General features: G+C 43.3%; 1 protein-coding gene across 1 annotated transcript in view; it reads right to left on the bottom strand.

Moving 5' to 3' along the window:
- The window catches only part of Clic4 (chloride intracellular channel 4), a 61,157-nt gene that overhangs the window by 6,363 nt on the left and 27,932 nt on the right, over positions 1–26,862 (bottom strand). Inside the window, exons 2-4 of the mRNA XM_005079597.4 lie at positions 22,185–22,294; positions 10,184–10,309; positions 6,360–6,466 (exon numbers count right to left, since the gene is read on the bottom strand). Of these exons, the coding sequence (XP_005079654.1) occupies positions 6,360–6,466; positions 10,184–10,309; positions 22,185–22,294 (343 nt within the window). The remainder of the gene's footprint in view (positions 1–6,359; positions 6,467–10,183; positions 10,310–22,184; positions 22,295–26,862) is intronic.

The raw sequence follows: 26,862 nt of genomic DNA, 5'->3' as shown, positions 1-26,862 counted from the left end.
ACTATTTCCCAAGTTAGCTGGTTAATTAATGTGAGACACCCGAGGAACTTTGTGCTTGCTAGTAAGTATCTGTGGGGAAGACTGGAATGCGTATTGCTGTAAAACACAGAAAATCCCCTCTAAAGTGTAAAAGGAAAATGAATGAAGTTTCCACTCAAATAAATACCACGTTGCATTTGTACACTGTGTGAAGATATAGTGCTGTGACTGGTGTAATAAAAAGCTGAATGGCCAATAGGCAGGCAGGACTTCTGAGCAAAAAATGAAGAGAGAATTGAGGCACCCAAGAGATGCCATTGAGGGCTGGAGAGGTTAGGAGTACTGACTGTTCTTCAGAGGTTCTGAGTTCAATTCCCAGCAACTACATGGTAGTTCACAACCATCTGTAATGAGATCTTGTGCCCTCTTCTGGCCTGCAGGCATACATGCAGACAGAACACTGTATATGTAATAAATAAATTTTTAAAGAGACGCCATTGAAACTCCAACACACAGAATGGGAGAGAGGTAAAAAGCCATGTGGTGTAGATTAGTAAAAATATGAGTTAATATAAGTTATAAGAGCTAGTGGAACAAGCCTAAACTATAGGCTGAGTTTTCATAAGAAGTCTCCATGTCATTTTTTTCTTGTGAACTAGCTGCCCAAAGGAAAATCTGATTACAGACAGATGGCAAGCATCATATAGATCTGGATTCATCAAGAGCACCCTCACTATTCCCATGATCAAACAGGAGGGTTCTTTCTGCTTTTTGTTTGTTTGTGTTAGGATTCAGGCATTATGCTGGCCTGTCAAGTAGTACCCTGTCCAGCCCAGGGTCCTATGGCTGCTATTTCACTACATAGTCTGCAGGCAGGTGCAAAGGTTTAAGAGGCAAACTCTGCCCACTTCTGCCCTCTCTTTTCCCACTGTTCCTCTGAAGGGCAGATAGGACTTTTCCTGTCTCTCTCTCCCCCTCTCCCCACTCCCTTCCCTTTCCTCCAACAAAGCTTCCTACTTAAGGTTTGTCTGCCTGACATGTTTGTCCCTTGCCCGCATGGGATCTGGCCATGGTTCCACCTCATGCTGTATTATAACACTGATGCCGTGACTTGGATGGTTCTTCTCACATTTCCTCCTGCCCACAGGCAGTCTGAGGTATGCCGGGACCCTGAAACCTTCAACTCTGTCACTTTTCCAACTAAGGATCACTGGAACCCTGCATCCACTACCAAGTCTGGTGAGCCTGCTCCTTCCTCCCCACCTCTGGCCACGCTTCCATAGGGACTTCTATTGTGACTGTGGTCTCTCCCCTTTTCTGGCTCCATCAAAAACCCCAGTGACCATGTAATTCTCGGTAAGCCCTGGCCCCTGACTTTGTGCTTGATGGACCAAAAAAAGAAAAAAAAAGAAAGAAAGAAAGAAAGAAAGAAAGAAAGAAAGAAAGAAAGAAAGAAAGAAAGAAAGAAAATCAGCCGGTGCCACTTCGTCCGATCCTCCCTCGATCTCCCAGGACAGAGGTGGCACTGGGTCTCCCCTCACTCGTGGAAACGGGCCTACCCCTTCCCAAAGGGCCACTCAACCGCACTCCACATCCCCATATTTCACAGGACTTTTACAACTCACCATGGATCCAAGAGCTGAAGGGTGTACCAAGCTCTTTCTGGTTACTTTTCCTCCCTGTTTCCTTTCCTTGTCTGCCTCTCATCTAGCCACAGTGGTGCCCGCCACCTCCCACCGTGGCTAAGCCTGTCTCGGAATGGGATCTCCCCTCTGCCTGGCAATGTCCTGTTTCGCTGGGTATCTCATGCGCTGTGTATGGTGTGACCACATGTGTGTGATTCTAAATGCCTGAATCCTAAGTTTGTTTTTTGAGAAAACAGACAGCAGAGGGTGCTAGAATTCAGAAATAAAGCTGGGGAACTATGAACACTCGGCTGGACCTGAAGGCACATCATTTAAAAGTAAAAGACTAAAAACACACAGCAACAGACACTACCTTCTGGTAATATTATACAAGCCGATGGTATAGTGTATATAGCTAAAATACGATACATAAATTATTATTAATAGAATTCAGGGTTAGAAAGAGCTAGGTTAAGAAGGAATCAAGGCCAAGGCCAAAAAAAAAAAAAAAAAAAGCCGGGTGTTGGTGGCACACGCCTTTAATCCCAGCACTTGGGAGGCAGAGGCAGGCAGATCTCTGTGATTTCGAGGCCAACCTGGTCTACAGAGAGAGTTCTAGGACAGCCAGGGCTACACAGAGAAACTCTTGTCTCAAAAAGCAAAGAAACAAAAGAACCACTGAAAATGGAGAGAAAATTAGTAATAGTTTGTTACTCATTATTATAACTTATGGCTCATCATAAGGCATGGCCAGCAGAAAAGACACAAACAGGCTTTAAGAGATTCCAAAAACAGTGCCAGTCAATGAAGTGAGTGAAGTCCGAAAGCTCAGCACAGGCAAAGACAGTTGTCAGGAGGGTAAGGAAACACCAAGACTAACCACAAGGAGGCAGTAGTAGGTCACCAGAAAGTGATCAGTCTGCAAGTTACGGCTGTTCCTTTCCTATCTCCAAGAAGCTATTTAAAACAAAAAGCCTCAAAAACAAAGTGCATGCAGCATACATAGCTTAAAATTAATTATGAAAATAAAAAATAACATTTTGGCCTATGGAAATACAGCAAAATTTTAAAATGCAGACACCCATGAGTCAGAAGTATATGGAAATGAACATTTTGAGGTTAGTGGAAATACAAACTGGTCAGACTTTGAAATTTTGGAAAAAGTAAAATGCAAAGAATTGCTGGACATTGTGGCAAAAGCCTGTAATCTACGTCCTGGAGACCTGAGGGTCACATAGTAAGATGCCATCTCAAGGCGGAAGAAGGGCTCAAGCTTTCCCACGCCTAATTGGAATCTAGCTCATGGACAGTCACTGGTAGCATAGTCATAACCAAAACCCCTTGAGGCCATCCACAAGGTCCAAACAGGCAATGGCAGATACAAATCCTATTAAAGTGTTCCTAAATTCCAAGACCTGTTTTGCCTGGAAGGACTGGGGTGGGGGTGGTGCAATTCATGGTGTCCTCCTGCCTCAGCCTCCTGAGTGCTGGGGTCACAAGTGGCAGGAAGATTTCTAATACATAATAACATGAACATCACAACAACAGTTTTATATAGAATAAGTCCAGCCACCTAGGATCTGTTATTGAATTGCAAACTGAAGTTACAGTGAATTTACTCTCCAATTGTAAGTCAGAGAGGATCAGCCGAAGTGTTTTCTGGACGTGATAGGATGCCTGCACTCATGAACTCACGGCATCTGTGGTCACTGCACAAGACAACCTAGCGAGCATTCCAGCATGGGAACAGGGGGAGACCATGAGCCCCATCCCTATCTGAGGAACTACTGACAGCTGATGGCTTCTGGGGGAGGGAGAGTCAGTTTTCTTTACAGGTGTGACTCCTGGTGGGTACCCAGTAGATTGTCTCATACCCAGGAACATATATAAACAGCATAAAAAAATCAAGTTGTAAGAGTGGGGAGATGGTTGTGAATCAGGTGGAGTTAGTGGAAGGAAGAGAGTTAGCAGGATCAAAATAAAACTGTTTGCATGTATGATAGTCTCAAAGAATAAAAAAAGATCATATTAAAAATTATTTCTGTACAACCTTGGCTTTTCCAACAAGCAAAACTTGCTCTATTGCTTATATGATTTGAATGAGCAGATTCAAGGCAGAAGTGCTGAGTGTGACATAAAACATTTCTTTTTTTGTTTTGTTTTTTTGTTTTGTTTTTGTTTTTCGAGACAGGGTTTCCCTGTAGCTTTTGGAGGCTGTCCTGGAACTCACTTTGTAGACCAGGCTGGCCTCGAACTCAGAGATCCGCCTGCCTCTGCCTCCCAAGTGCTGGGATTAAAGGCATGCGCCACCAACGCCCGGCTGACATAAACATTTCTGCTGTTAAAATATATACATCAACCTAAGTACTGGCCCTGGTCCTACCCCACTTTCTGTATGTGGGGCCCAGGGCAACTTGGTACACACCTGCCACTTGGCTGCACTGCTGCCATGCCAAGGCTCGGTGGAGACCAACCAGAAAGTAGACCTGAAGTTTCAGTTTATCCTGGGGCAAGTTGGGATCACCTGGGCACCACCCAGAAACTGACCATGCAAGGGGGAAAGTACCTAAGGTTATAAAGGAAATTCTTACCGTTCCAAAAATTGTAGATAGGATCACCTGATGTCCCTTAGCCTAACACACACCATCCCCTTTCACCAAGACACCCCCAGATAAATATTAGTTAATCAGGGGTCCTGAACCTTAGAAACCCCTCACCCCAACCTCTGCTATGATAAAAACCCTCTCTCGGCTGTCAACCGCTGCATCAGACAGAGTCCAAACTCAAGCTTGAATAAAGGCTCTCTGCTTTTACATATGGGACTCAGTCTCCTTGCTGGTCTTTGGGGCACTTGGTGATCTAGACATAACACTCTATAGACTAATGCAATAGCATCTAGACAGCTAAGCCCTTAGAATTAGGTCCTACAGGTCTTTAAACTCTTCCTATAAACTGGATTTTTTTCGTTTTTCGAGACAGGGTTTCTCTGCATTGTTTTGGAGGCTGTCCTGTCCTGGAACTTGCTCTGTAGACCAAGCTGGCCTGGAACTCACAGAGATCTGCCCGCCTCTGCCTCCGGAGTGCTGGGATTAAAGGCGTGGGCCACCAACACCCAGCTCTGTATACTGGATTTTACAAGTATTTACTTACTAGGCTAATAAACCAAAACTTGTCAACAAGTAAAGAGCTGGTGTGTGGGTGTTGGGAGATGGATGCCCCACTGCCTAGGCTTATTAAAAGCATGCAACTGCTCTCAGCAGACAGAACGGCAACAGACACAGGGGACAAGCATTCAATTCAAATTTGATTTCAAAGTGTTTTCTAAAGTCTCAGGGCAATGAGAGGTCCCCGTGGGAAAAAAGTAGCTTGGCAACGCGAATTCTTATTTACCGACAGGTATTGACTATAAATAAGGCCTTGTACGTTAAGTGCTCGCTGTCCTTTTCTCACTGGTTGCAGCACTCTAAAGACAGTAGGCGTAGGTGGCCACTTAAGGCAATAACGACTTGACAGATAAAAAATAGAGTACAAAGTTATAGTTAAGTGAGTCACTTTCTCTTTTCCCAGCCCTCACCCCCAAGGTAAAGGAAAACTCATCTTATTCTCCTCTTCTACCATGAACCATACCAACTGTGGAAGAGCACAAAGGCCTGGCCGGCTAGCAGACCTGGGTATAAAAGCCAGCTCTGTGAGAACACTGGCCTGCACAAGCAGGGGGCAAAATACACTCTGGGAAGGAGGGATTCCAACTTCACCATTTGCTCAGGGCATAAACTGCTCAGAGAAAACACTTTTAGTCAGGAACACGACTAATTACTCAAGAAAACTGTTTCTATTCAAGGCAGCCACTGAAACACAATATAAAAACAGATGTAAGCCAGGCCTGGGCACTAAAACTGTCCCCGCCCCCCTCACTGAAGAAACCAGACATCAGAAAGGAGCCCGGACATCTGGACACTGAAATCCAGGGAAGTCAGCAAGTGTTTCACTTTAGGTGCTACTGACAACAGATAGTCATCCCCCAGTCCCAGGCCACAGGCTGTGAGAGCCTTTAGAGTCCAGGCCAGGCTGCCTACAGCCAGAGCAGACTCAGCATAGATTCAGAGGGCGGGTTTTTGTCTGTTTTGTACTGTCCTGACTGTTTGGGTTTTTTGTTTTTTGACAGAGTTTCATGTAGCCCAGGCTGGTCTCACTCTTTTAATTAAAACAAATTGTATCTATACTATAAACTATCCCTGACCATAATAATGACCTGAAACAAAATCTCTAGTTCCATGATGTGAAGAGATCTGAAGGCTGGTGAGTCTAATCACTGTCTAAAGACCACTCCCAAAACTCTCATGAACAGTAATCAGCACACATATACACAACAAAGTACAGGCACATAGGCTGCCAGTACCCCACAATAAACAAATGACTTAGCAATCAGTCAATCAGAGCCAAAGCCATCTATCTCATCACTACAGCCTGTCTGCCCACTGCTCTGGCTGTACCCTCAGCTCTCAGCACAGTTCCCTGAGGTGAACTGCAGTATCTGAGAACTCATGGCCCCCTCCATCTCACATCTACCAGACTCCAGGACTGGAGCTGGGAAAGCAGCAATTTCACCCTCCCTGAAGACAGCTCTGATACTTACAGCAAAGCCTGAACTCCACACACTCAAGCACTCACCGCCATCCTAACAGCTCAAACTGTTGTGTGTGGGTTTTGTTTCATTTTGCTTTCTGTTGTGACAATCCAATTTAAACTGTTTACCTTCATTAGCTTCTGGCCTTGAGTTCTTGATGTAAGCAGAGAATTTGGCAAAGATGTCCATTCCAGCAGTGTTTGACTCTGGGTGTTTTGGTGAAAGCTTTAAGTACCTAAATAGAAAAGGTGATACTAGATTACAGATCCTTCCAGAGAAATTACTCCAAGTCCTATCAATCAGCAAGCCGCTGTGCAGGTAATACCAGACATCTTTGAACAGCTACTGATCTAAGAAGCGCCACCATCTGTTTTCTATGGAAGTTTTTAAATGTTTTCTCCCTTAGGAAACAAAGCTCTGCACGGTGTTTTCATTCACATATTAATATTCTTGGCAGTCAATAGACATCCACTCCCCACCCCCATTTAATGATTAGAATGCTAAGGAAATGGCTTGTTAAGGCGCCGGGAGAACACACAGGAACACATGTCCTAGAACAAGACTTCTCAAGCAGGCCCATGGTGGAGGGAATGTACTCCACCTTTACTTCCAGCATGGCAACACTAGCACCAGGGGACTATCGGAACACAACTTTAAAAGAACCAGAAAGAAACAAAGCCAGTCACACTCAAACTCTCAGCAGCCGGGAGACACAGCTCTCACAGCTGGGTGCTTAGTATGCTGGGCACTGGCCTGGCCTGTGCAGCAGCGTGAGGGAACCAGACAGCAGGAGGAGGCCAGGCTGGTCAAGCATCTTGATCACCCACAGCCAGCTGAGAACAAAATAGGAAGTAGAGCATTTGCTTCCCAACAGCGCCCGACCTTCCCCACTCCCTCTGTGCTCAGTATGCGGTGGCATTTAGGATGGCAGCGCTACGCAACAAATACACAGCGTGTCAGACATCACACTCAACCCTCTTTTGTGCTGTGACCAAGCTCTCAACTTTAAGAAAGTCATGACACACCAGCTTTAAACAACACACATCCACTCTGTGGGAAAAGCTGGGCTATGCCTCCTTCCCTCAGCAGGACTTGCTTCCTCTCAGAGTCTGTGCTAGAGACATGCAGGTCCTGGGCCCTACTTCAGAGAATATCAATCAGCTGGAAGGTCCTGGAAAATAAGGTAAAATTTCACACAAGACTATTTATTTCAACTTTCTCTAGAGGATGCTGTCTGGTCTAGTTCCCCTAAATTAAAATGAAGGGGAAACAAAATTTGAAAGAAACTGTATTACAACGAAATGTTTTCTTTTATTCTCTGTCTCTCTCTCACACACACACACTCATATACATTTACACGCAATAAATATACAATTTTTCCAGGCTGACCTGAGTGCAGGAATCAACATAGTTTATTTTCATTTCTTCTGCTTACTATTGTGAATTTAGTAAAGGCTTATCTTCTAAAAACCTCAATCTCGAAAAAAAAATTAAAAAAACAAAACCTTCAAGCTGGTTTCCTTTTTAACAGGTCCACCTAGTCTCCAAATTTCTCAATTTTTAACCCTAGAAACTTATGCCATAAACATTGCTATCAAGTATTTTAGTGAACAAATCTAATGAGCTTATCTGAATCATACATGTGAATGAATGTTCTTCATAAGTACAGAGCTCTCTCTCTGCCACCTGAATGGAGACAGTTAATCCCAAGGCCAGCATCCCTGGATTTTCCCTGACTTTGAAAAGCAGCTTGCGGTGGCAGTGTTAGCACCCACTCTCATAATGAAGACCCACACCCAACACCCCACAGAGCAGTGCGGAGAGCACAGCGCCTCTCCAGTGCATCCGTGTCTTCCTCTAGCCCAGGGTGCAAAATCACTCCTGCCAGGGATGACAGTGTGCACTGTGATCCTCGCTCTGGTGAAGCTGAGGCAGGAGGATCATGAATTTGAAGCCACAAAACAAAATAAAACGCCCTGTTTTATATAGAGACTCTGAAGTTACAGATTGACATCTGTCACCTTCTGTTCCAACCTTTCATCTCTAGTAGCAAAGCACAGTTTACTGAAAAACCTAGGTTTGGGGCCAGAGAAATGGATCAGTGATCAAGAGCATTAGCTACTCTTGCAGAAGAGAACACGATTCTAGCACCCATGTGGAGGCTCACAACCACCCATAACTCCAGTTCCAGGGGATCCGACACCTTCTGACCTCCACAAGCTCCTGCACACACGGGTGTACACACATATAACCAGGCACACACACATACACATTAAATAAAACCTAAAACCTCAAATTTTAAAGCTCTTTGGATAAGTAGTTCCTCTATAAAAAAATTAAAACAAGAGTGACTAAATGAATAATGATGATGGTGGTGATGCTTTCCTCAGAGGACACGAGAAAACCATTAGGCCCCATAGTTTCTCACAGAAAAGTTCTGTGTGAGCCAGGCGTTGGTGGCGCACGCCTTTAATCCCAGCACTCAGGAGGCAGAGGCAGGCGGATCTTCAAGGCCAACTTGGTCTACAAGAGCGAGTTCCAGGACAGGCTCCAAAACAATACAGAGAAACTCTGTCTCGAACAACCCAAAAAAAAAAAAAAAAAAAAGTTCTGTGTGTTCAGCTTTGTGCCTGCATCTGCCCTGCGGGGCGGCATCACAGTGCGCACCGCTCCAAGCACTGCCTTTGAACAGGCTGGTCTACCTGCAAGGGCAATTCTGCTGCCCAACCCCCTCACCCATAACAAGGTCGCATACAAACACAGCACGAAGAGAACGCATTAGGCCTGGAGTGAGCAGCAGCTACGTAGTGAGTTAGAGCCAGTCTAGAGGAAGGAGGATAAGGAAACAACAAAATAAAAGCCTGTGTATATAATATAAACCTTTACTCAGAACTCTTCAGGCTATACTAAAGAAAAAGAAAACTACTCCAGAAAACTTGTTACACTATGAACACTAAAACAAAGACTTTTGTGTTTGAATTGAAAGAAAAATCCATCTCCAGGTATAGGAGATTTATAACCTGCCCAAATAAAATGGAGATGAAATTTCTAAGTAAAAAAGAACATGTTGCAGCCAGTACTCAGGAGGCAGAGGCAGGTAGAACTTTTGAGCTTGAGGCCAGCCTGGCAGTCAAGGCAACATAGTAAGGCCCTGTCTCAATAAACATATAAATAATAAAAAGAAAAGGGAAGACTGAAAAATGTTTATTTACAAGGGCCAATTCAATACGATGGATGCCAAGAAATCAGAACACTTTGGTTTTAGCTCTATTTTTTCCTATCATCTTCTTCTGGGGGCTATAGCAAAAAGGAACAATAAAGTTGACTTTACTGCTGCTGAAAAGTAGAAAACATAAAAAATGTTTGCTTGGTCAAAGTGGACATACCATTTTACCCACGCACTGATTTAAAAACTTAAAACAAGGCTGGAGAGCATTGGCTGCTCTTCTAGAAGTCCTGAGTTCAATGCCCAGCCCTCACATGGTGACTCACAAATGACTACTATGGAATCCAATGCTATCTTCCACTGTGTAGGATACAAAACCTTCTATCTGTCGTTTTAATTTCCATTACAATGCTAGTAGGACTGGAGAGTTTGGAATGACTTAGGAAATGCGACACACCCTGCAAAACTGCCCCAGAGAAAATCATGCGCCTGGCAGCACCACAGACTAACTAGATTTTCAAACTGAGTGCCGCTGGAACCTGTCTTGCCCACCCGTAGCCAGATTAGGGACTCTCTAGATTAAGACTGATCCCAGCCTTTCTTAGTGTGACCAAACAGAAAGTCCATCTGACACTGATGATGCATGAATCTTACAAGACAGTCCTGGTTATCCCAAATTCAATGCTGTGAGAATCTAAAGGCCATCAGGAAAAGAGTGTCCTGAGACAAATAAAATAAAGCCTTATTCAAAGCGGCAGCGCTATGTCCACACATTCTGATACTCACTTGGGGGGGCACAAGACTTCTTCAAGAAATTCCTCAATCTTATTTACATCCGTTTTGACTTCGCTGTTGAAGGTTATAAACGGTGGGTGGGTCCCGGGAGCCAAGTTCTGCAGATCTGCAGGCTTCCTGTAGGCAAAACAGTGGTCAAGATGAGATCATTTTTCACTCTAAAAAGGCCAACAGCAGCAGGTTCTCAGGCAGTTTGTAAGAATGAGCAAGCCCCCATGTTTGTTGCACAGTACTCTAATAGGCAGCAACCCCACACACGACACATAATGTGTGATGAGAGCATTAAGAGTCATTGATTTGCCAGTGGTGGTGGAGCACACCTTTAATTCTAGCACCCAAGAGGCAGAGGCAGGCGGATCTCTGAGCTCAAGGCCTGCTTACTCTATAGAGTTTGAGTTCCAGGACAGGATCTAAAGCTACACAGAGAAACCATGTCTCAAAAAAAGGGGGGCCCTCACTGATTTATCAACCTTACAGAGGACCCAACACCCATATAGGGCAACTCAGAACCACCTGTAACTCAGGATCCAGAAGATTCAACATCCTCTTCTAGCCACCATCGGTACCAGTGTGCGCATGTACACACACACGCGCACACACACGCATGCACACACACACGGTTAAAAATAAGGAAGTAAATACACTTTAAAAAGATAAAACAAACCCAATAGGTTACTTAAAGTTGGTGGTAAAACAAGGGGCAAACACTTAAGTCAGCCTGCAGCTTCAACCGTGACACTAACTACCTCTGACCAGGACCTATGAGCCAAACTCCTCTAGGCCTGAATTCTTTCCTAGTTTTCTTTGTTAGCTTTGTTTGGGAAGTGGACATAAAACAAATAAGAGTAAGCAAGCTCCCACAGTCCTGAACTATAAAAAGAAATCCTGATCCCTTTACCGTCCCCATACGGAGTCAGACTAACATGCAGAAAGATGACTGGGAGGCTGTCTAGTCTCCCATTATGTAAAAGATGATATGAGTAAGGTAAGAAATAGCACAAAATAGATAAAATATTCAGTGTGTAAAAAATACCTATGCTTTGAAAGGATTTGTCCAAATTGATTTTTTAAGTCTTTAAAAGGTTAAGTAAAGTCTGAAATGGGAGCATATCCCTTTACTCTCAGCAGATCTTGGTGAGTTTGAAGCCAGCCTGGTCTATATAGTCAGCTCAAAGCCAGCCAAGGGTATAGAGACAGACCCTGTCTCAAAACAAAGATTAAGTTAGAAATAGGTCCAAATAATTATGTAAGAGAAGGAGGGACTAGAGAAATGGCTCAGCAGTTAAGAGCAATGGCTGCTCTTCTAGAGGACCTGGGTTTGAATTCTAGTATCCACATGGTGGCCAAGAATTAGCTGGTTAACTCCAGCAACGCCAGTCCAAGGGAATCCAATGCCCCCTTGTGGTCTCCACAGGCACTGCACAGACATACATGCAGGCCAAACACCCATACCCATAAAATGAAAATAAAATCTAAAAAGAAAAAGAACTGGCAAGAGGCAACCTCCAAGTATTCAGGAAGCTAAGGCAGGAGGATCATCCCTGGCCAGTCTAGGTAGTACTCCAAGAATGAAGACACTACAAGCCTCTGTCTCAAAAACAAGAGAGGTAAGAGAAAAGCTAGTGGTCATATGATTAAAAATCTACAATTACTAAAGAAATCCAAAACACAACAAGGAAGACATTTTCCTACTAGAAAAAATTGAAAATATTATATAAAACACTGATAAAGATGGCTTACCTTTATGATTATAACCATCGACAGCAAGGTCTGTTGGGCTAAAAAGCTCACCCAGCATCAGTGTGTGGGGCAATTGGTAGTGACAAAGAAATCGCACCACGACATTCACCCTGAATCTAATCTCCCTTCTGGGACATACATTTCTCAAAGCCAGGTCTACACTGAGCACAGTGGCACACACCTTTAACCCCAGCACTCAGGAGGCAGAGGCAGGTGGATCTCTGTGAGGTCCAAGACAACTAGGGCTATATAGAGACTCTGTCATTGGGGGGGGGGCTTAAACAAAGTGAGGTCTAAGACCCTTTTGTTTTGTAGCCCATGTTTAAAAACTCACATAGGCTGGAGAGATGGCTCAGCGGTCAAAAGTGTACACCACTTCCAGAGGACTGGTGTTCAGTTCCTAGCACCCACATGGGGTGGCTCACAACTACCTGTAACTCCAGTTCAAGGGATCTGATGCCTCTGGTTTCCTAGGGCATTGCACTCATGTGCACATAGTCACACACAGACCCACGTGATTACAAATATTAAATAAAGCATCCTCATGGCCCAGTGCGGTGACCTGACATGTGCAACCCCAGCACTCGGGGGCTGAAGTAGAATCGCTTAGCAGCAGATCAGCGTAGGGTATACAGAGTTGCAGGCCAGCATGAGCCACAGATGGGAGACAAAAAGAAAACATCTACAGTACCTGGACACATGTGTCAAGGGAACTAGGATGGAAATGCCAGAAATTACTTTAAAATATTTCAGAAAAGAGACTAAGAATGAAACAGCACAAAGATGATAAGTTCTGGTGACTGAATTGGAGACATGGAAAAGTATTTTCCTCCTTTTTTTCCCCAAAGACAAGGTCTCATGTAGCCCAAGATGGCCCCAAATTCACTGTGTTCAAAGTCATTTACACCCAGCGCAGCTCCAAGCTGGCACTGAACTTCTGTTGCTCTTGTCTTGGCCTCTGGAGTATCGGGATTACAGGTATGGGCTACCTACCATACCTGGCTAATTCTATTCTGATACTAAATTATTAAACAAGCAGCTAACAACACATCCCTTCAAAGAGCCGCCCACACCATCGCAGCCCACAGAGCTAGTTATCTTTTTTAAAATTAGCCAGTCTGCCTGCCCTCTTCCTTCCTTCCTGACCACAAATGCAAAGAATTTGAATTAAAAATATCTTTAAGTATATCACAAAGGAGAATTACTTTGACATTCAAAAGGATTTCCAAAAGAAAGGATCCTACAAACTACAATTAGTCCTGTTATACCCATTTCCCAAGGTCCCATTCATTCGTACCTTCTCTATGGCTCCATCTTTTAATTTAGATTAGGAAAAAAGTACCTCTTTCTTTGGCTACATTCTAATCAAAGATATAAAAATTTGCTGTGTTTGATGTCTTTAATCCCAGCACTGGGAAGCACAGACAGGTTGAGTTCAAGGCTGGTCTATACAAAGAAGCCCAGTTTCAAAACAAAACAAACAAACAAAAACAAGACTTAGTACTTGATTACTTAAACTTTAACTCAGAGCCCTCCTCTCTACCGGGTCTCTACAGTCTAGCTCTTTCAAGACAATTATGGCACAGATGTCTATAGGAATTTCAACTGCAGAAAGAGGACTGCTAAAAGGTCTGGTTTGGTTTTCAATTCCATCTTTGCCTGGGTGTTCTTTACTCTGACAAGGAAAAGTTCAGCACAGAACAATGGTCCAGACCCACCTTTATTTAATCGTGATTAAGGTAACACTTTTACAGCTGCTTTTCAAATTAGAACTGCTAACTCACCTCATGGGGGTGGAGTGGGGGTTCTCTTTGTTACAGCCAGAGGCCTGTTCTTTCATCACTAAAAGAACCACAGTTCCATAACCTTGGTGGTCTTTGGTCTGCAAGTCATCCACTAAGGGCCCTCAGAGTCATACTGCTTCTTTTGTTGTTATTTTGTTTATTTGTTTTTCCAGACAGGGTTTCTCTGTGTAGCTTTGGAGCCTATCCTGGCATTCCCTCTGTAGGCCAGGCTGGCCTCGAACTCACAGAGCTCTACCTGCCTATGCCACAAGAGCGCTAGGATTAAAGGCCTGTACCACCACTGCCCGGCACACTGTTTCTATTTATAATCTACTTCCTTCTCAAGTCCTTGTACAGAGTCCAGAAACTTAACAGTTCAAGGTTTACACATTTTCAATTTTTCAGTTTCAAGTTCAAAAGACAATAAAACAGCATCTCACCAAAACAAAGGGTAGGAAACTCAAACTGCACAAAGAGGGGCCGTGAGGGAGACTCAGGGTCAGAACATCTCCCCAGTGCACAAAGCCTTAAGCCCAGCACAGCAGGCATGTACTCATGCATGCGTGCATAGTGATGCTAATGATAAGTTCTTTGACCAAATCATGTGCAAATTTTGACTACCTAGAAAACAATTTCATCATTCAAAGGCATTCACTTTATTGACATGTTTGTAACACGTAGCAAAGTATATGCCTAAATGTAAAGTAAGATATATTTATAAAAATATAGGCTTTATTATGTTTTATTTTATGAACAGGTCAGTGTTGGATAAAAGGGAAGAAAAGGCTCGGCCTAGCTCTTACTTCCACAATTAGGCATGGCAACTTTTAAGCACCCAAGGAAAACATGTTTCTTAGAGGAAGAGGAAAAGTGAATGAAGCCTGAACAGGACTGGGTAAAGTCTCTGACTGCGTGGCTAGGTGGACAGTCACTTGCCCACCAGTGACCAAGTAATTAACAGCTAAAGGAAGGTAATACAAATGAAGTCATTAGGGCTCCCATTGCCACGATAACAAAGCATTCTATAAGGGGTAGGTTACATCAGTTTAACTTTAATGAAGTTCAGAGTTCAGTATTGGTTATACAGGATCAAATGATTTGTAATAATAACGTCTGATTTAGAGGATTTATTTGGCAATGGGTCATAAAGCCAGGCATACTTATGATTACCAATTACCATTAATATTAATGACTGGTAATTAGTCTATCTTATTTCTACCTGAAAACTATACAGACTTTGTAAACAACAAAGGTCATAAAACTGCTTTAGGGATTAGTTGTTGACATAAAGGCCCTTTGATGCCAGTGGGAGGAGATCTGGGGATAACCTCAATATCTCTCAATGGGTAAGCAGCAACAGCAGCAGCAGTGACAAAACAGGAGTGCCAGGCAGGGAGTTGACTTCTTCCACATGTTCTGTGACAGCCACACAAAGCCATCTGCGACTGCGATTCCTCCCCAGCACATTAAGGTCCCTAGTGTTCCATGTGACCCACAACAGCCCCTTTTGCAGATGCTTTCCCAACAGCAGCTACAGCTTGAGACAAACCATGAGGCAATGGCGGACACTCTAGGACATCTTCTATTTATTCCCTAAAAGGCTCTCAACCCATATTCTGCAGTTCACTCAAGCTCATTCAAGTTTCCCAAAAGTGACAAAAGCCAGGGCCCTGGGTTCACACCTTGAAATTCTGCCTGAGCTGTGCATGACTCCAGAGCTGAGGCCTTGTCCCCGACTGTAGTAGCTCTGGTAGACTCTAGCAGATCTGACTGAAATACATTATTCAGTTCTTTCCCATTTTGTTTCTAGATGAAAAGTAAAAACAAAAAAGAACAAGAAAGAAAGGAAAAAGGAAACCCAGTTGGAGCTAATATTGTTAAGTAGCTTAAGTGACTTGATTTCAATTAAAATTTAATTCATCCCACTTGCAGCAACAGGAAAGCGCGAGGCTGGTGGCTTGGTTCCAGTTGCTCGGTATAAAATGAGCACAGAACAGATATCCCACATGGGAGGTGGCTCTTGAGGGTCACCTGTCTCTGAAAGGGAGGGGAAAGACTGCCTCTTGAGTTGTTTCAAAGGTACCAATTTCCAAAGCATATAGTATATATAGCATGAGAATAGTTAACATTATATAAACAATCAAGAGCCTCACAAAGGTTAGTTAGCAGCAGACCTCTAATTGTTTTGTGCTTGTTTCAGTTAGCTGTTCCTTACTATTTACTACCTGCAATCTTCTGGATGACTAAAGAAGTCACAGATGGCTGAGTAGTCACAGGCTCCTCCTTTCTAACGTCGGTCTAGTTAAAGTGGTTACAGAACTAAAATGATTTTTGCTACGTGTTATTCAGCTCATCTTTGTCTACTTCAGTATCAATTTGTGAAGATATACACATAACACACACATAATAATATGTGTATATATTGTTTGTTTTTGAGACAGGGTTTCTCTATGTAGACCTAGCTGTCCTAGAACTCACTCTGTAGACCAGGCTGGCCTCGAACTCAGAGAGATCTGCCTGCTTCTGCTTCCTGAGTGATGAGATTAAGGGTATCCACCACCCTATTTTAAAATACTGGCTATGAAGCAGTATTTTAAAAATAAAATATCACTCAATACTTCAGGACACGTTTTAATAACACAATGTATAATTTGTATTAATAAAAGGTTTAGAAAAATATTTGTTATGGGGCTAGAAAGATCTGAGTTTGGTTCCCAACACCTATAGCAGGCAGCTCAGGGGATTGATCCGATGTTCTCTTCTGGTCTCCATATATATACATAATTTAAAAATAAAATATCTTTAAAAATAGATAAATTACCGTTTCACAGAGAAACCCTATCTCAGAAAAAAAGATAAAATTAAAAAAAAATTCACTAATCACTTTTCTAATTCACTCTTAGCAGCCTCAGGATTTACTCTCTGACATTCTCTTGGAGAGAAAAAGAAAAACACAAAAACATGCAGTAGCAAAATTCTCTTAGGGAAGAGGGACAGATGGATGGACACACAGTATCTAGCTCAGAATCTGTGAAACTGTCTTGAGATGAACTGCAGGGCTGCTAGAAGTCTCAGCAGCTTCATGGAGGAAGATGACGTTGCCTTTCTTTCCTGAATGACTAACAGGAAAACAACAATTTCTCTAGAAGGCCTCCCTGTTCCATTCCATTTACTCTCTGTATGTGTCATTCATGCATCTGTCACTGAAGAACTACCAGGAAATGCCACTCATTTCTCAATTTCAGAAAGTAGGACAAGACAGACATACTGATGGTGTTTTGAGGGCTGGTTGCTGATGTTGCAGTGCCTGTTTTGAGACAGGGTCTCGTGTGTAGACCAGGCTGGCCTGGAAATAAAGATTTTTGCTCCTTATAATCCTGGGATTGCAGGCATGTACCACCATGCCCAGCTTGAGACATAATAAAACTGAAAACATCTTGGTGTCTATTTGGAAATTAGCTTTTGCTCTGAGTTTATAACTCCTTTTAAAAGGCTTGGCACTATCATTTTCATGGCTCCGTTGACTACTATGAAACTACACTAAAGTCTAAACTATCACAATACTCCTCCATAACAATTTTGTTACTGCAGTAACTTGACTCTCAGTCTGACTAATGCACTATATTACAAATGGTATGCCTACATTTGGAGAAGGAAATCATTATGACTGTGCAAGTAAGATGAGTTTTCATGTTTAACATAGAACTGTATATTTGCCAGAATTTAAAAAGGTGACCTCCATTTATTATCAAGAGAAAGTACATAGAAAATCACTGGTATGTCAGATATGACTGCTTTTTTTGTTTGTTTGTTTGTTTGTTTGTCTTTCAAGATAGGGTTTCTCTGTGTAGCTTTGGAGCCTGTCCAGTATTTGCTTTGTAGCCCAGGCTACCTCAAACATGACTGTTTTTTAATGAGAAAAAGCTAATGCTAGGACTGGGGAGATGGGTCAGTACAGAAAGAAGTTGCTGGACAAGCATGAGGACCAAAGTTCAGATCCCCAGCACTCATGTAAAATCCTGGTATGGCCACATGTGCCTATAACTTGGAGAGACAGGCAGATCTCAAGAGCCAACTTGGCCAAAATGGTGAGACCCTGTTCTCAGAGACGGGGTGAGGACTCAGAGGTTAAGAGAACTGGCTGCCCTACCTAACAACCCAGGTTCAATTCCCAGCACCCACATAGTAGGCCACAAACTATCTATAACTCCAGATCTACGGGATCTGATGTCCTCTTCTGGCCTCTGTGGGCACTAGAGATGCAAGTGGTACACAGACATATATGCAGGCAAAACACCCACACACATAAAATAAAAGAGAGCCTGTTCTCAAGGGATTACGATGGAGAGCGACAGAGCAGGACACCCACCATTTCCCTCTGGCTGCACACACATGAATACACCATAGACAGACAGACAGACAGACAGACAGACAGACAGACAGACAGACAGACAGACAGACAGACTCACTCTCTCTCTCCCAAACCAAAGGTCATCAGCTGTTTAGGTGACTTAGTGTGTGTCCTTCTGATTGACTCAGATCACTAATCTTATACTTTGTTTTGTTTTTATCTTTTGAGACAACATCTCACTGCATAGCCTTGGCTAGCCTGGAACTCAACTGAGATCCATCTTCCTGCCTCTGCCTCCCAAGTATACCTTCACCTTATACTTCCTGCTTTCTCTTCCCTTCTCACCTTCAATGCTTAGCTATAGTACTGGAAGGTTTGACTATAATGTAACAGGAATAGAGACACTGGTCTCTGGCTTAGGAACTCTGGGCAGAATGAGGGTAGTCTAAGTCTTCAAATGAAGACCCTGGTTACTGCCAACACAAGCCCTGTGAACCAATAAACTCTAGTCATTAAGAGGTTAAAACCAGCTGGGCAGTGGTGGTGTATGCCTTTAATTCCAGCACTCAGGAGGCAGAAGCAGGCAGAAGTCCAAGGTCAGCCTAGCTTGAACAGATCCAAGCCTCACTCCTTTCTCCCAAGCCACCCTGCTTCTTCCTCCACATGATGACATGTGATAGTGTCTGCTGCTGGACTACCAATTCTAATACACATTTATCTGCAGATTTTGTTCAAATAGCAATTGCCGATATAGAGATTCTTTCTGTAGCCTGGATGCCATTTTATCTAAAATGCCTTTAATACAACTTCATCATGAACAGAGAAACAGCTTGGAAATACCTCCCACGACAGCATTGAGGCTGCACTGAAGCACCCTATGGCAGTGTGGGAAGGCTCGCAATTGTAAGGCGTGCATATGCCAGCACGGTCATTAACACCGCCTGAGCCTCAGAGCGCACGCCCCTGTGCCAGAGGCAGACAGGGCCCGTTCTTATGGATGAAAGCTAACAATCACTGATTCAGAGTGCAGAGCGGGCTTCTCAGTAACTCTCAGGGGGCTGTCACTCTGCACTAGCACACTCTGGGATCAGTACTTTCACGGCGGAAGTGGGCAATTTTCAAGATTTACAGGAAAACAAGCTCAGTGGGTATTTTCTCCCCCACAGATTTCTAAAAAGAGTCACAAAGCTTTAAAAACTAAGTATATATTATGGAAGGTATTTCACACCATGGAGTACTTCACTCTTTGGTGACAACTTTATTACATGTTGTTTCTGAGCCAGTGTTCTTTCTCTTGGGTTACTTTCTTTTAAAAATGTTCAAAACTCTGTAAGCTCATGGGAAAGGTCTGAACAGATAAACATCACAGACCATGCCTCAAAGCAGCCATCTGCATGATAGGACCCCAATGACCTGGCTGGAGGGGAGGGAGTCATCACGTGCCCTGTGGACCTTCATTTTACCCTCCTGAAAGTTTAAGCTGAGTGTGGTATCAAACACCTGTAATACATACTTGGGAATGAGAAGGGAGGGGCAGGAGAACAGCAATCCTTGTCTCTAAAAGGGAAAATTATTTTAGGTATACTAGAAAACCAAGACCCCTTAGACCTTACCTTTAGGTGTTCTCTGATATTGATCTGATAGATAACCCTAGAAAATGGTACTTTCTGGCTATTAAGACCAATTTCCTGCGTGTCACTTTTTGTATATGAAATACAATATTCTCAAATATACCAGCCCTCAAGTATCAATCAACTTGCAGCAACAATGTCTCACAGTCTCTATAAATTTGAAATGGCCCGATACACTCCCTTCATTTTCCCCACCAGATTCGGTATTCCTGGTCTGCTAGACAATCAGGCACTGTACTCAACCGTTCAAAGAAGGCTTTTCAAGGCCTGGAAGTCAGCTCATTTGTTCCAAGCCAAAGTTGGAACAGGAGAACACCATGTAGTTTAGGACATAGAAAGGGTGTGTGTCTGGTGTACGGTCTATTTTTAGGAGTTATACTGAGAAACTTCCTTTTTGGATATATGTAGGAAAATAAAACTAATAGCAGGGTTACTGTATGACTTATTTCATTCTTAAAATAGCTCTGTCCAACATGAACAGACCAATGTCCTCCCAGGAGCCTGCAGTCATTTTAACCCTTGCTATCTGATATCAAAGGCTTATTTATTTACTACATTCATAAACTATCTCCAAAGGGGTTCCTGAAAGACTGGATATTGTCAACAAATACACTCTTTTTCCCCATTTTGAAAGTCTCTCTCACTCTATAGTTCAGAGCAGCCTTGAATACACAGCAATTCTCCTGCTTCTGCCTCCCAAAGAGCCACCCATCCAGCTAACAAATATACTTTAAAATCTTCACATTTCAAAAACTGTTCCAAAGAAGTAAAAAGAAAATGAGGCGGCACTGACAGAGCCCCCATGGGTGCTAACTGGGAACAGCTAGCTCCATGGCAACTCTCAGGGTAAACAACCATCAGTTCTGCCACCCGCCAAAGGCAGCCAGACAACAGTGTTCCCTAGACACTATTGAAATGCTTAAAAAGTAATTAGTCAACAAGGCTGCCACATTTATGTATCTATGTCAAGAGCACTATGTGGGTCTATGGGGGTGGTTCAGTGTTAACCTAGCACATACGAGGCCCTGGGTTCAATACAGACTATCAAAAAAATGAATAATTTTTCACTGCTGGATCCTAGATTTCCCATTGGTACAATTTGCTTTTGCTTCTAATTTTGGTGTGCATGTGTATGTTGCCTACATGTGTATCTGGTGTTCTCCAGAGGCCAGAAGAGGGTGTCTGATTACCTGGAACTGGAGTTACATACAGATAGTTGTGAGCCGCCATGTAGGTGCTGAGAATTGAAGCTGGGTCCTCTAGAAGAACAGCCAGTACTTTTGAGCCCTCTCCAGCCCCAAGAACAAGCGCTTACTGAACCTGGAGTTCACCATTTTGGCTAGGCTGCCTGGCCAGAGAGCTATTGAGATCTGTCTTTGGGGACTGTGGGAATAAGTGTTCTTCAGGCGTATTTGCTAAGGTAACGTAAGTGTTCTTGAGACATATTTGCTAAGACAAAATAGAAGTTCCTGGATTTAAAAAGGTTTCCTACTTGTCAGAACTCTTTTTGTCCTCCCTTAATCTGACCTATGAAGAGAAACCTAGGCACACATCTTCAACTAGCAAGACTACTTTTTTTTTTAAACTAATTTATTTATTTGCATTTTATGTACATTGGTATTTTGCCTGCATACATGTCTGTGTGAGGGTGTCGCCCCTGGAACAGGAATTATAGACAAGTGTGAGCTGCCATGTGGGTGCTGGTAATTGAACCAGGATCCACTGGAAGAGCAGCCAGTGCTCTTAACCACTGAGCCATCTCTCCAGTCCCTGAAAGACTACTCTTAGTTTATGCCAGACTTGGTTTAAGTATCATAGAAAACAGCATTCCCTGAAAAGCAGGTTAACTGGAACAGTCCACATTATTCAGCTTTCTGTGACTCGTCTTCCTGTCTTCGCCCACCTCACACTGACCGTACCCAGTCTTTGTGTAGGCTAGCGGGGCAAGTGCTCTACCATCAAGCTATGCCCCCACCTCGGGTCTCCCCTCAAGGATTCCTGTTGCTATCGTTCACATTTTAGCACACTTGAGATCAGAAAGATGTCAGTCGGAAAGCAAAGTTGTTCATGGCTCTGCTCGTCCATATTAAAGTGTGGCTTCAGGTTGACAAGGGCCAAGGAAGATGTGAGCACAGCCAAGGGTGGTGAATGCAACAATGGAAATACTAAAATTTGGAAGTGACATTGTTTTTTTTTTGGTTTTGGTTTTTCAAGACAGGGTTCTTTGTGTAGCCCTGGCTGTTCCAGAACTTGCTCTGTAGACAAGGCTGGCCTCAAACTCACAGAGACTCCATGGGATTAAAGGTGTTCACCACCGCTACCCCTCAACCCTAATGTCTGTACATGTTAAATCTAGCCTTAAACAGAAAACTTGAGTAATGTGTGTTTCCTTCATGTGTAATCAAAGCAAAGGGCAGGGAAAGGATCCAAGCTGAAGATAAACTACACACTTGCAAAACAAATTCTATACCACAGCCATGTCTTACCTTTTCAGGTCAACAGTTGTGACACTAAACACAACTCCTTTGAGCCAAAGAATCATGAAGAGCCTCTGTGAAAAGGGGCAGTTTCCTATGCTCTCGCCATCACTGCCAGCCTGGAAACAAACATTTAAAAACAAGGTCAAAATGAGGACACTCATGCAGCAGCGCTTCCTATGAATTCCCATCAGAAATATTTATTCGGGGTGGTAAGGAGGTTGGAGACGCAGGCCCTAATTATTTTGGTGTTTCATTTGCCTCAGTTTCTTCTTAGAAATGAGCAGTCCCGTAGAATACTGTCCCAGATGACTCTGTGCTGAAAAGGAGACTTTACTACCACTTTCCAGTGTGGCTAATGACGTCTTAAAATAAGGATGGTCCCAATGTAATGAAGATTTCATTTTGCTTATCTTTAAAAGTCACATTTGTTCTGAGTTTGAGGCCAGTCTGGTCTACAGAGGAGTTCCAAGATAGCCAGGGCTACACAGAGAAACCCTGTCCTGAAAGGGACGAAAAGGTTGTGTTTGGCTAATAGCTGTATTATGATTTGACTGAGATGTCCCCCAAATCTTTTTGCATTTGAATACTCGGTTTCCATTTTATGGCACTGTTTGGATATGATTCAGAGGCAACTAAAACCAGGAGATTTATAGATGTCTGTCTCCAAAGAGTTAAGTAACTACCAATCATCTCAATAAAAAAGAATCCATTATAAATATCCTAAATCCATGTTATTCATGGAGCAAGAAAATATTCAGACACTTTTATAAGCTTTTTCTAATCTTGCCCCATGAATGAACCTTCCCTGAGTGCAATGATGAATGATGAATGAGGCAGAATTTCCCGAAGTCCAAGACAGGTATGCCCCAAGATTAAAAGGGAGACAGGGGTGGAGGGTAGTATGATAGCACAACCTATAATCCCAGCACTTGAGAGGTAGAGGCACAAAGATCAGGAGTTCAAAGTTATCCTCTACTACCTATCAAGCTGGAGGTTAGCCTGAGCTAGAGGACTCAGGATAGAAACATTGATCACTTCCGATAGTCCTTCAGTGTGGCCAAGAGCACTATATTTTCATCCCAGTTCATTCCAACGACGAGTCCTTTTGGGGTTTGGACTTACCAAAGCAAAAAAGATGCCAGAAATATGAAAGTCCATCTGCTTGTTTACACACACAGCAAATACACCATATGAACCATGAGCAGAAGGCAATTTGCATTACACTTCCTACGCAACATACCAGAATTCTTGAATTTCTTTTGGGGTAAAAAAATCATATGAGGACAGGTGGTGTCGGTGCATGCCTTTAATCCCAGTGCTCAGGAGGTAGAAGGAGGAGGACATCTGGGTTGGAGACCAGTCTGGTCTACAGATAGAGTTCAAGGCAGCCAGGACTATGCAAATAAACCCTGGCTCAGAAAAAGAAAAAAAAAGGGAGGAGAGGAGAGAGAGGAAGCTGGGATTGACATGTGAAATAAGCTTGTTTCTAACTTAAATGAAAAAACAAACAAACAAATAAAAAGAAAAAATGGGACCTCAATTATCTTCCTCTGATCTTTTGCTTTTTGGCTAAAATAAGCAATTTGTTCTGCCATATCCCACCAGCCATTACCATCCAGCTTCCATACCAGAGACCCAAAGCTGTAAACTTCTACACCATAAAGCAAAGCAAAACTTTTCTCTTCAGTAGTTAGTTATCGTGGGTATTGTATTATAGTAACAGAGAGCTGACTACTTACTGTAAGCATCCAGGCACTTGGCCCCACCCCTTGGGGAACATGGCAGAGTGCCTCACCCCTGTGCACATGACCCCTTTTAAAGGCAGAACTCTCCCGGGAGGTGGTAACTCACACCTTTAATCCCAGCACTTGGGAGGCAGTGGCTGGCAGATCTCTGTGAGTTCGAGGCCAGCTTGATCTACTAGTAAGTTCTACAACAGCCAGAGCTACATATAATCTCAAAACAGTAACAACAAAGAACTATTGGCTGTAGGGAGAGTACCTGTGGCACTGACCACGCCATGGGGCGGATGGGGCGTAGGAAATAAAGGGCTGAGGAGAGGGGCACTCGTGCTCTCTTGGGGTTCTGGTTGGGTCTTGGAGAGCAGCAGAGCACTGATCTTGGGTTCTCGGTTTCTCATGTAAGTGATTTCTCCCTAATAAAATAACATACAACATCCCTATCCTGTGTATGGCAATCTTCCTCTTATAATCTGCCAGGCCAGCTTTTGACATCATATGTCTGTGCTCCCAACACTTAGGAGACTGAGACAGGAGGCGTATGGGAGGTGGGTTGGGCCTCAGCACTCCTTGAGTTTTGTTTGCTGGAAAGGATGCTTCTGTTTACCATGTGCCTGCTGCTGCTCTTGCTCACTAGCCCGAGCCACCCCCACAGCCCCTCCCCCCCCCTGCCTGTTGCAATTCTGCAATTGCACAATACCAGCATTTAACGAGAAACTGCTGGATTAGCTCCCACATTGCAGAATAGGGGTCAGGAGCAGATGCCATCAACATTTTAATGTTTTACTAAGTCAAGGTTAAGGAACTGCTCACTTAGAAAACCTAGTTTAATCAGTCTTTACACTAGTTAGATTTAAAAATAACTAAAGGGGGGCTTTGATAACTCTGCTTCCCAGGACTAGGGGGTGAGAGATGATTGGGGGGGAAGCTGAAGACAGAATGGTTTCCTTCCCATTAAATTCTTTCCCTCCACACATTTTTCTATACAGAGCAATGTGTTACCAAAGGGAGTGACTTAAGTTTTTTACTACTCCATTTACCTTTTGTTAGATGCTACTGGTATAAACGAGATGCCTTGTGGGTGTGGAGGTGTACACCTGCAGTCCCAGAATGCAGGAAGCTGAGGCAAGAGGAATGAGTTTCTGACTAATAAAGACTACTCAGTGAGTCTGAGATCAACATTTCTGGCTCTATAGGTTCAAGACCCCATCTCAAAAACCAAAACCAAAGTGAACAGGAGGGAGGAGGGGGAGAGGGGAGGAAGGGAGGGAGGCAGGGAAGCAGGGAGGGAAGGAAGGAGCTACCCAAACAAACACTCTCATGTCTTCCTGTGCTTTAGATTTATTAACAAGACACAAAGCAGCAAGGTATGAATGTCCTCTAACATCTATCATCTATCTTCAAGTTCTGGTCAGAGTGCTGAAACCACTGTGTGGGCTCTCAAGGTCTCAATCTTTCCACTGGGTCTGCAGGGTACACAGGAGTACCAAAGTTCAGACTTAGACACATCTGGAATTGAATACTGATTTCATTAGCTGTGCAATCTTTGGTAAGCTAACGCCTGTGAAAGCTGAGTCAATATACATGTAAGGGATTGGCTAGGTCAGGATACCCATAGTGCCCAGCATGTGGTAAGAGTTTAGTAAATATTTGAGTTTAAAAATGCTTCGGTGGCTCACGACTGGTAGGCAGACAGGGATAGACCAGGGAGGAGCCAAGGTAATAAAGGTAGCAAATTTCCAAGATGGCCAGCTTCTTCCTCAACTCCTGTTGAATAGCAGGCCCTGTGCTGATAAACTGGCTTAACAATTCTGTCTGCAGGGCTTCAGATTTCTCTGCAGCTACCTGTTGCACTTCTGATTTTTCCTGCCTTTAATTCTTTAATTTGCAGAGAAAACAAATCCAATCAAGAACTTTAGACTACATCATTTCAAGACTATTTCACTAGCATTGGAAAAAGTAAAAATAAAAGGAACACAATCTTAACAAGACCTTCAGTTGAAGCACCCAGTCACTAGAATTCCCAGAATCCCTTGTCTTTCAGAAAAGGGGAAAGACTCTAAGAACCTTTTTAATTTTTCCCCACAAATTTTTATGTGTTGCACATATGTACTAGCTTGTCTATGTACACAATGTGCATGTAGGCACCTGTGGAACTATGTTTTAAGACACACACATGTATGTATGTATGTATGTATGTATGTATGGCCAATGAGATGGCTTAGCAGATAAAGGCTCTTGCAGCACAATCTTGGTGACATGAGTTCAATCTCCAGTGTACATGTAAAGGTAAATGGAGAAAAATCTACTCCAAAGTTGTCTTCTGACATACAGTACAAACACAAACACACACACACACACACAGAGCCTGTGCCCACAGGCATGCAATAAATTAATAACAATTCCATATGACAAAACTGAGTACAGTCTTAGATCGAAGCAAAAATAATCTCTATTTAGGATGTCAAAAATCTCAGGCCATGACCAGCCTGTACCACATCATAGTACTATAATTTGATAAATAAAGTCAAATGATATGGCATGCAGGAATCACTGTTTCCAAGCTCTGTATAAAACAGTCAAGGACAAGATTGCAGACTTGGTCCAGGACAGTCAGAATTGTAAAATAGGGATGCTGTCTCAAAAGTACAAAGACAGCTGACTTCAGGTGTTCCCATTCCCTTGCTCAGGCAGCATCAGCATGGCTAGTTACTGAAGCCCATGCCACTGAAAGAGGGGCTGACCAATCCCTTGAATCATACACAACCAAGCAGGGCTAGATGCAACTCCAGGCCAGCACACAGCATTTACCCCTGAAGATGGACTCTGCTCTTGCAAAGCAAGCTCTTCAAATTAACCCAGTTAACACTTAGATCTGCTCACTCAGCAGAGGGTGGCAGCTAGCACTCACCTAGCAGACTCTCAGAAAACCCCACCCACTCCCT

The sequence above is a fragment of the Mesocricetus auratus genome, unplaced genomic scaffold, assembly GCF_017639785.1.
Source record: "Mesocricetus auratus isolate SY011 unplaced genomic scaffold, BCM_Maur_2.0 Super-Scaffold_100014, whole genome shotgun sequence".
In the NCBI taxonomy this organism is placed as follows: Eukaryota; Metazoa; Chordata; class Mammalia; order Rodentia; family Cricetidae; genus Mesocricetus; species Mesocricetus auratus.
Note: the sequence above shows the minus strand (reverse complement) of the source record. Positions and strands in the feature narration are given on the sequence as shown.